General features: G+C 69.7%; 1 protein-coding gene across 2 annotated transcripts; it reads left to right on the forward strand.

Moving 5' to 3' along the window:
* Window positions 1–4,307, forward strand: BTC (betacellulin). Of its 2 annotated transcripts, none has more exons than XM_075038393.1 (6): window positions 1–171; window positions 2,813–2,908; window positions 3,217–3,334; window positions 3,466–3,612; window positions 3,906–4,013; window positions 4,124–4,307. In XM_075038393.1, exons 1-5 carry the CDS (start codon window positions 96–98, stop codon window positions 4,009–4,011), a joined length of 543 nt encoding a protein of 180 aa, XP_074894494.1. In that variant the 5' UTR covers window positions 1–95; the 3' UTR covers window positions 4,012–4,013; window positions 4,124–4,307. The 2 variants fall into 2 exon arrangements, with proteins under 2 accessions (XP_074894494.1, XP_074894484.1); XM_075038383.1 differs by lacking the exon at window positions 1–171 and adding an exon at window positions 550–2,107.
* Window positions 4,308–9,369: the final 5,062 nt, after the last annotated feature.

Raw genomic sequence — 9,369 nt, forward strand, 5'->3', positions numbered from 1 at the left:
GGGCGGCGGTGCTGGCAGCGGCCGCCCCCGTCCCGCCGCGGCCCGCCCCGCCGCAGCCGCCGGGCACCGGGCAGGCGGAGGCGGCGGCGGCGCGTATGGAAGCGGCGGCGGCGGCCCCGGCCCCGGGCGGAGGCCCCGGTACCCTGCTGCTCTGCCTGACCCTCGCCTCCGGTAAGTAGGGGGTACCCGAGGCGGCGGGGATGGGCACGGGGGGTCTCCCTGCCAAGCCACGGGCCCGGTCCCCGGGGCCGGTCCCGGGCTGCCCCTGCCCGGCTGGCTCCCCCGCCCTGTCCCGGTCCGGTCCTTTCCCTGTCCCAGCCCGGACTGGTCCCAGTCCCACGCTGGTGATCCTCCACCTGCCTCCCGGTCCCATCCCGGTGCTGCCCCATCCCATCCCGCCGATCCCCTGTCCCCCCATCCCACCCCATCCCGATGTTGCCCCCGTCCCATCCCAGTGCTCACCGTGCCCACCCTGGTGTTTCTCCGGTCTCATCCCAGTGTCCCCCGGACAATCCCATCCCAATCCTTCCCCCGTGCCCAGCCTGGTGTTTACCCAGTCCTGTCCCTCTGCTCCCCCATGCTTCCCCGCTCCCATCCCAATGCTCCCCCCACATGCCCCCATCCTGGTGCTCCCCACCATCCCATCCCATCCCATCCCAGTCCTCCCCCCTGCCCGTGCCGGCTTGGCTCTGAATCCCTAAATCCCTTGGGGCCGGGGTGTCCTGGCTGAACCCTGGAGCGGGGCTGGGATGCTTTTACCACCTGTTGGTGGGACACTGCTCACGGACGCCCAAATATCCGTGTTTTGCCATCCTCGGCAACGCCAGGGGATGGGGGATGTGGGGAGGGAGGCAGGACCTATTCGGCAAGTGCGCGACTGTCCCCGTGTTAGTTCCTAAGTGCTCGGGAAGCAGGCAAAGCTGCAGGCAGCTGCCTGCTCAGGGCTGGTGGGAGATAACCACGGGTAGGGCTGAACATCAGCCGGGCTTGGCGATGCGCCCTGGCAGAGAGTGCCAGCCCTGGGGTTTTGGGGGAGCCTTCCCCTCCGCCGGGAGCAGCTTGGGTTTGTCCCTTTGGCAGGGCTGGTGACAGCGCTCTGCCAAACCTGCCAAACCTGTGCTGGCAGGAGGAAATCAAGGGTGGCCAACCTGTTTTGGGGCTGGGGTGCCCATCAGATCAAGGCAATGCCCCGGGTGGTTGCTCTCCTGCAATTCAGGCTTTCCCAGGGAAGCATAGGGGGTGTTAGGGCAAAATAATCCGGTATTTGGCGATGCTTTCCTCAGTTATCTCCAGCTGCTCAGGAAAGGGCACAGCCTTAGATAGAGGAGCTGGGCTCTCCGTGCATCAAAGAGGTGAGGTCGTCTGCAACCGCAGCTCCTGGGTGCTGAGATTTGGGTGTCGGGGGGGACCCCCCTGCCCCCCCCCCGGAGCTGGCGGTGCCGCCGGGGCGGTCCTCGCCGAGGGGCTGCCAGCCCGGAGGATGCCAAATCTCTGCATCTGGTTGCAATAAGGGTGGGGATCTCGTCTTGGTGGGGAATCTTTCCATGCCGAGCTGCGAACTCGGTCACCGGGGGTGAAGTCAGCCTCCCGCCCTGCGCCGCTGCCTGCCCGTGCCGCCCGCAGCTGGTTCCCGGGGACGGGGGGGCAGCCGCCCCACGGCTCATCCCCTGGCTCCCACCGGGCAGATCCCACCCCACTGCCTGGGCCAGATCGGGCGGTGGGCTCCGTCTCCTCCCCGGCGGGCTTTTTCGGCCGGGGAGGGGATGCTCGTTAGCGGAGAAGGCCTGGCCAAGGCTCAGCCCCGGCCTCGTTGCAGCTCTGTTACCCAAAGCACGTCGTTAGCGCGGCGGTGGCTATATATAGCCGGGAGGGACGCGTGTGCTGGGAACGTCCCTGCCATGGGACGGGGGGGACGAGGCTGCCCGGGCTCGGCTGCCCAAAATTCCCCCTTTCCAGGAGGCCTCAACGTGCCGAGCTGCAAAGCGTACCCGCTCGGGATGGAAACACCCCCCTGCCTCGATGTGCCACCCCCCGTGGGAGCCACCCAGCACCCTGCCCCATCAGGCAGGACCTGTCCCCCCCCTCCCCTGGGTGCCACCGCAGCAGGGTGAATCCCTGGGGAGGGCCGGGCTGGGAGCGGGGCCCTGCTGAGTCAGTGCTGGTATGCCAGCGATCCGGTTACTGCCGCCGTGACGTGCCGGGGCTGAGCCGGCCCTTGGCTTCGTCCCGTGGCCACGGCGAGCACGGTCGCCCCTTTGCCGGCTCGCTTCGTCCCGGGCATCCCGTGCCCCGGTGCAGCAGCGAGCGATGCTGCAATGGAGATTTAGCACTTGCGCGCCGAGAGCAACTGGGTTTTGAGGGGTGCTGAATGGCAGCGCTGCCGTCCCCTCGCTCCCATGGCAGGCGTGTTTTTCAGCGGCCCTGGCTCTTCTAAAAGGGCAGTGGAGCGAGCCGGACCTCACTGGGGATCCCCCCCTGCGTCCTCCCCGGGCAAAGGGGCCGCTGGCTGCCTGCAGGCAGGGCTGTGCCCCCCAAAACCCACGCCGCTGGCTCCCAGATCCCCCATGCTGGGGTGTTGGTGGGTGGAGGAGGCAGGCGGGGACCGGCTTTCCCTTCTCCTCGCCTCTGGGGAAAAGCTGATGCTGCCAGGGAAGGGGGGCCGTGGGCACAGCTGCGGAGCCCTTTGCCAGTCCCCTCCCTGCGGCAAGGGCCAGGAGAGCGGCTGCGGTGGGGCGGCGGTGGTGGCGGTGGCGGTGATGCCGGGGCTCCGGCCGGGCTCCCCCCCCCGAGCCACCTCCGCTGCTTGTTTCAGGTTTGGCGTTTTTCAGTTGCGTGGGCGCCGACGCCAACGTCACCGCCGGCCACGGCACGGAGGGGCTCACCTGCGGCGCGGCCGAGAACTGCACGGGTAAGGCGGCGGCACCGGTGCCAGGATGCTCGGGGGAGCCGGCGTCGTCGGACGGGAGGTGTGGGGGAGAGGGCCGGGATGGAGGACGGGCAGGGTGTTTTGTCTAGCGTAAGCCGTGCGGCATCCACCGAGCCGGGAAGCGGCCGGGGCCGGCACGCCACGGCCAAGGACACACATGCCGGTGGCTCTTTGCATCTCGCCGGGCTCAGACCTGCCGTGGAGATGGACCAGCTCTGGGATGCTGCCACCACCTCCAGGCAGAACCGTAACCCCTGGGGGGGGAATTTCTTTGTCCTTGTCACCCCCAGGGAACGTGACGCAGCTGAGGCGACAGGGTCACTTCTCCAGGTGCCCGGAGGAGTACAAGCACTACTGCGTCAAAGGGAGATGCCGCTTCCTCGTGGCCGAGAAGGCTCCGGCTTGCGTGTAAGCCACCGCCGGCGGGGACGTGGTGGGGACACCGTGCCGGTTCTCCCCCGGTGAGCGGGAGGAGAGGGGCACAGGCACCACGGCGGTTTTTTGGACCCCCCCTCTGCGTCCCCTGTACCACGGGGCAGGTGCGAACGAGGCTACACGGGGGCTCGCTGCGAGAGGGTGGACATCTTCTACCTGCGAGGCGACCGGGGCCAGATCGTGATCATCTCCTTGATCGCCGCCATCGTCAGCCTCATCATCCTCATCGTTTGCGCCTGCCTCTGCAGTCAGTACGTGGCGGGGGGGGGGACACACACGGGGCGAGGGGCAGGAAGGGAAGGGGCGGCCTCGGATTGGGAGCAAATCCTGCCCACGTCCGCTGGCTTGGGGCAGGTTGAATTTGGGATGCTTTGTTCGCTTCTGAGGGTGCTGGGAGGTGCACGGCGCGTCGCTTTGGGGCTGGAAACCACGTGTGATCCCATCCAAGGCTTCTGCAAGGTGAAAGCGGAGGGAGGAGGAGCAGCATCGCCACGGTGCCTCGTTCTGCTTTTTAATTATTACACACCTCCCCCCCTGCCCCCAGCCACTGTCGGAAGCAGCGTAGGAAGAGAAAGGCAGAAGAGATGGAGACGTTAAACAAGAATTCGCCTTCCAAAAGCGAGGACGTGCTGGAGACGGGCATCGCGTGAAGGTGCGTGGGGACGGGGTGGGGGGGTTCGGTCGAGCCTGGGGTGATGGAAGACCCCCCCCCCCGTTGGGGGTGGCCGCTGAGGCTGAAAGCCTCCTGCCCTCTCTCCGCAGGAGCTCCAGGAACCTGCAGGCGGGTCCCAGACGGCGGCACCGGCTGGCTCGATGGGCGACGGCTAAAACTTCACGACGGCTTAAAATAAAGGGGTGACGGAAAGGTGTCCCCGTGTCGCCGTGGTCCTTAGGGGCCCCCTCTCGCCATCACACCCCACCGGTGGGAGGGGAAAGGGGGGGTGTCAGGCCCAGCCGTGCCGCTGTGCTCCCCAAATTCCTCTCCCCCCCCCCCGTGCCGCTGTGCTCCCCAAATTCCCCCCCCGGCTCCCACCGGCCTCCACCTGCCGCGGCGAACGCGGCACCGCAAGGTCTCCCCCACCGCTGCCGCTTCGCGTCCGCCAGGGGGCGCCGCCGTGCGGGGCAGGTGGGCGGCGGGTCCCCGAGGCTTCAAAACCCACCGCGGCCGCCAGGGGGCGCCGTCGTCGCGGAGACCGGCGCGGCGGCCGCGGCGGCCCGGTCCCGGTCCCGGTCCCGGTCCCGGTCCCGGTCCCGGTCCCGGTCCCGGCTCCCAGGGACCCTGTCGGGCTCGGGGCCCGGCTCCGGGCGGCCGTGCTGGGGCTGCTTCTCCGTCGCCGCTGCGTCTCCCCGCCCGGGGCCGAACCGGCGTGCCCCGGGCCGGGGTGAGGATGCCGCTGCGCCGGGGTCGGGTGTTTCGGCTTCTCCGGGGCGGCTCCGGCCGTGGTTCTCGGGAACCGGGGGTGAGGCTGCCTCCCGCTTGCCCTGGGCGGCCTCGGGGGGCCGGGACGGGGCCGGGTGAGGGAAACCGGGCGAAACTGCGGGGAAACGGGGGAAAACCGGGGCCGAACGGGGCGAGCCGGGGGCGTTTCGTCCCTTCTCGCCCCCCGCGGGCGGGCTCCGGTGGGGGAGCGGCGGCACCGGCCGGCGGGGGCTGCCCCCTTCCCCCCCGGGGCCGGACCCCCCGGCTCTCGGCGTGGGGGGGCTCCTGCCGGGACCCACGGGGGACCGGGGCCGGCTGGCTGCGGGCCCCCGGCTTTCCCAGCGGCAGGAGCTGCCGTCGCTGCCTGCCCTGGCAGCCGCGGGCCGGTGGTCCCTTTCCTTCTCCGCCCCGGTGCAGGACCCCCCGTGGGTGCTCGGGGACTTTCCCAGTGGGTTTGGGCACCAACCCTCTGGGGTACCCTCTCGGGGGGGGGGGGCGGGCAGCTGCTGCAGCTCAGCCTGTGGGGCTGGGGGTCCCCAGCAGCTCCCCGTTTGCACCGTGGGATCAGCCCCCACTCGAACTGTGACCCAGCAACCGGCTGTGGGGGCTCCGCACGCCGCGTCTCCCATCCAGGACGTGGGCTGGGGGTCTCCCGGGGTGGCCGGTGACCCCTCCTGCGGCCGGGCCCCCTCCTCCCGGCACAGGCGCCGGCTGGTTTCTTCTCCCCAGCTCTCCTGGAGCGGCTGCGGCAGGACGGACCCCTCCTCTGCTGGAGCCAGAGAGAGCTCGGACTGGTGAGTGTGGGACCTGCTGCTGGGGCGAACTGGTTTCCACTGGGGTTCAGCCCCTGGGCCCTGCCTGGCATCATCCTTGCTTATGGTGAGGGCCTGGGGGCAGCTCTGGGCCCTGCATGAAGCCCTGCTTTGACTGCAAACCTTCTTTTTCAGCTCAAAAAGCATCTGCGGTGGGAGCAGAGGCCACTCCAGGGACCCACACCGGCTCCCGCAGCCCCATCGGTGAGATGGTGAAGCCAACCTGGCCGGGAACGGGGAACGACGGCCGTCCCGGTGCTGGTGGCCCACGCGGTGTCATGTGGCTGTGCCAAAACGTGGGGAAGGCTCATCCCGACGCCCGGGCGAGGAGTGCGGCCCCGAGGGCCAGGGGACACCTGCGGGGAGGACGTGGCCGGTGAGGTGAGTCTCCGGAGGCGGCGACCGAGCGGAGCTGTGCGGTGGGACCGGGGCGCTCGGCTCCCGGGGCCGGCTGGGCCTGGGGGATCTCCGGTGCCGGGCCGGGTCCCTGGGGATGGAGGGGCAGGCGGGGTCCTGTCCCCAGCTGTGGGAGCAGGGTCGCGGGGGCTGCTGTGCCCCGGGGGTGCCAGGGAGCTGGGCCTGGCCGGAGCTTGGGGAGCGGTTTTGTGCTCGGTGCATGTTGGCTTTGCCCCTCGTCCTGCCGGCCGAGGGACGGGGAGGGTGGGTGCCTTTGGGGAAGGAGGGGTCCCGGTGCACACCCCTCGGGTTGTTCAACCTCGATGGTTGTTCCCCCGTGGATGCAGGGGGCTCTGGGGGGGCCCACAGTTCCCGTTCCCGCAGCCCACCCCGAGCCAGGGCCAGGCAGGTCGGTGCTGTGCATTTGGGGGGGCAGGAGCGGGTGCTGCTGGGGTCAGGCCCAGACCCCACTGGCACTCGTGCGGTGCCGGCCCCAGCCCCAGGGCTGCCGGTTGTCGGTCTGTGCTGCCGCTGCTGCATGGGGTACTGCGGGTTTTCAGCCAGCTCCTGGCTCTTGCCCGCTCTCCTGGGGAGAAGTTTCCGGTGTCCCGTCCCCGTCTCTCCCTCCCCTCCCATCGTGGGTGTGTGTCACCGGCGAGATGCTGGGCAGAGCTGCCCGTGCCCAGGAGGCAGCAGGTTTGCAGGGGCAGCACCTTGGGGGCTCTTTGGTCCAGGCCGTGCTGCCAGGAGCTGATTGTCCCACGTCTCCCCCTGCGCAGGGATGGACACAGGAGCCCCAGGAAGAAGCCTGCACAGCTCCAGCTCAGTGGGGCTTCAGGTCAGTTGTTTGGGCCCCCATATGTTTTCCTTTCTTTATTGGTTTGGGCTCCTGTTTGTTTGCAGGTTCAGTTCCAGGATGGCTCCAGTTCAGTTTTGGCACCAGTTCATTTCTGCCCTGGTTTCAGATCCAGCTCATTTGTGGCTCCAGCTCATTTGCAGCTCCAGGTGGGTTGTTTCTGCCCCTGTTCATGTTGGCTCCCCCCCTATTTTCAGCTCCAGCTCTGGCTCGTTCGCACCTTCAGCTCATTTGTTTCTGCCTCCATTCATTTCAGGCCCAGCTCCATCTTCAGGTTGGTTGTTTCTGCCCTTGGCTCATTTCGGCTCCAGCTCATGGATGGCTCTGGCTTCTGTTCCAGCTCCAGTTCATTTGTTTCTGCCCTGGCTCATGGATGGCTCCAGCTTCCAGCATGTTATAGACTCCAGTTGGTTTCAGCTTGTGCTTGTTAAAACGATCTTGGCTTTTGGCAAGGTCGTAAATCAATCACTGTCATGACGTGAATATGAATATTAAATGTCATAAACTGTACAGGCAGTGACTCGTGTGTTTATTGCTCAATTAGTAGTCCGGGGGTGGGACACCCCTTGGACAAAGAGTTGGAAACCGACAGTGAAAAGCACCTTTTCCCCCAGAGACTATCTCAGACGTTTAATTCGGCCTGGTGCATGCCAGCCTCCCAAACTTCGGGGACCAACGCGACCGGACCCCCACCTCCGGTGGGGGTCCACGCACCCTGCCCACCCCCCACCCAACACCTCCCCCAGCCCCCAACACCCACCCACCACCCCACCACCACCTCCCACCACCCAACCCAGGCCCCTACACCTCCCACCCACCACCCAGTGCCCCCCCACCACCCAACCCAGGCCCCCACCACCCAGTGCCCCAACACCCAACGCAGCTCCCTAACGTCCCCCAACGCCCAAGGCAGTTCCTTAACATCCCCCAACTCCCACCAACACCCCCCAGGCTCTGGCCCCACCACCAGCCCCCCGGGGCTCCGTTTCTGACCCCAAACCGGCGGGACCCGGGCTCTGCTCCAGCCCCCGGCCCGGCCCCACAACCGCAGCCCCGGGGCTCCCTTCTCCGCCCGGGAAAACGCCCGGCTCGGGCCGGGACCCCGCGGCTCCCCAGTCCCCAGAGCGCCCGGCAGAGCCCCAAGCTCCGCCGCCGCCGGGACGGGTCCGGGGGGACCGGGCGCTGCTGGAGAGCGAAGGGGCCGGGGGGACCGGCGGGGCGGGCCCGGCCGCGGCCGAGAACGAGGACGGGGCGGGGGGCGCCGGGCTCCGGCCCCGCGGGCTTTATTCCCCGCGCCCCGCCGCTCCTCCGCCGGCAGCACCCCGCGGCCCTTCCCGGCTCCGCGGCCCCGGACCCGCCGGGGGAGCCCGGCCCGGCCCGGCCCGGCCGCCGCCGCCGCCGCCGCGGGGGAACGAGAGGAAGGGGCCGACGGCGGCCGACGGGGCTCAAATCTGCTCGGCCCCGCCCCGCGCAGGCGCCCCCAGGCCCCGCCCCGCGGCCGCGCCCGCTCGCACCTGTGCCCGCCCCGCCCCGCGCGTGCGCGCCGAGGCCCCGCCCCCCCGCCCCTCCTCTTCCGCCGCCAGACCGGCGCCGGCAGCGACCGCGGCGGACGCTGGTACCGGGTCGGGGGCGCCGGGCGGGACTCGTCGCTTGGGACGCGGGGTCGGAGCCCCGGCCGGGCCCGGCGGCTTCTCCGGGGGCGGTGAGGCGGGGCCGGGCCTCGCGGGCGCGCGGTGCCGGCGGGGGAGTCCCGGCCGGGCGGGGTGCGGGGCCCGGGGCTCTCTCCCGCCCCGACCAGCCGGGGCACCGGCCGCTCCGGAGCCCCCAGCCCCGCCTGGGCCTCCCCGTCCCGGCGTCGCGGGCAGGAGGAGCCGCGCTCCGGGGCCGGGGCCGAGCCGGAGCGGGGACCGGCGGCCCAAGTGCCGCCTCTGCCGCTGCCGCCGGGGCTGGTGTCCCGGAACAGGCATCGGCGGCTCCGCGCAGACGCCGGACGAGGGCTGGGGCTGCCCCGGCACCGTCTGCCCGGGTCCCGCCGCACTCTCCGACCCCCGGGGAAGGGGCCTCGTGGCTTCTCCCGCAGCGCCGTCTGCCCCCGGACCGTCCCCGGTAACCCGCGGGGCTGGGGCTCCGCTGCCCGGCCCCGCAGCACTGATGGGGGCCGGTCCTGAGTCCCCGGGGCCGGGTCTGTCTTCCGAGCCCGGCTGCAAGCCCCCGGAGCCTGGGCTCGGTTACTGCCTTCCAACCCTCCGGCTGCCCCCCTGAGCCCAGTCCCGGTCCCAGCAAGGCAGCGCTCGGGCTCTGGTGTTCAAGCACCGACCCGGGGGATGTGGCCTGAGCCCCAGCACACAGGACTTGGGCTCCAGTTCCCAAACCCCAAACTGGCCCAATGAGCCTGGATTGAAGCCCCAAAATGCAGGACTTGGTCTCTCTTTTCAAGCCCTTAAACTGCGCCTATGAGCCTTGTTTCACTCTCCCAAAACACAGGACTTAGTCTCTCTTGTCAGAAACCTAAAATTGGCCAAAT

This window comes from Buteo buteo, chromosome 1 (genome assembly GCF_964188355.1).
Source record: "Buteo buteo chromosome 1, bButBut1.hap1.1, whole genome shotgun sequence".
Taxonomy (NCBI): Eukaryota; Metazoa; Chordata; class Aves; order Accipitriformes; family Accipitridae; genus Buteo; species Buteo buteo.

What these genes read in the sequence shown, in the direction of transcription:
- BTC (XM_075038383.1), top strand. Translation starts at nt 2,020, where the DNA reads ATGTGCCACCCCCCGTGGGAGCCACCCAGCACCCTGCCCCATCAGGCA. An exon ending in CTGGGTGCCACCGCAGCAGG is followed by an intron (nt 2,108 to 2,812) that starts GTGAATCCCTGG and finishes TGCTTGTTTCAG; the next exon opens with GTTTGGCGTTTTTCAGTTGC. An exon ending in CGCGGCCGAGAACTGCACGG is followed by an intron (nt 2,909 to 3,216) that starts GTAAGGCGGCGG and finishes TGTCACCCCCAG; the next exon opens with GGAACGTGACGCAGCTGAGG.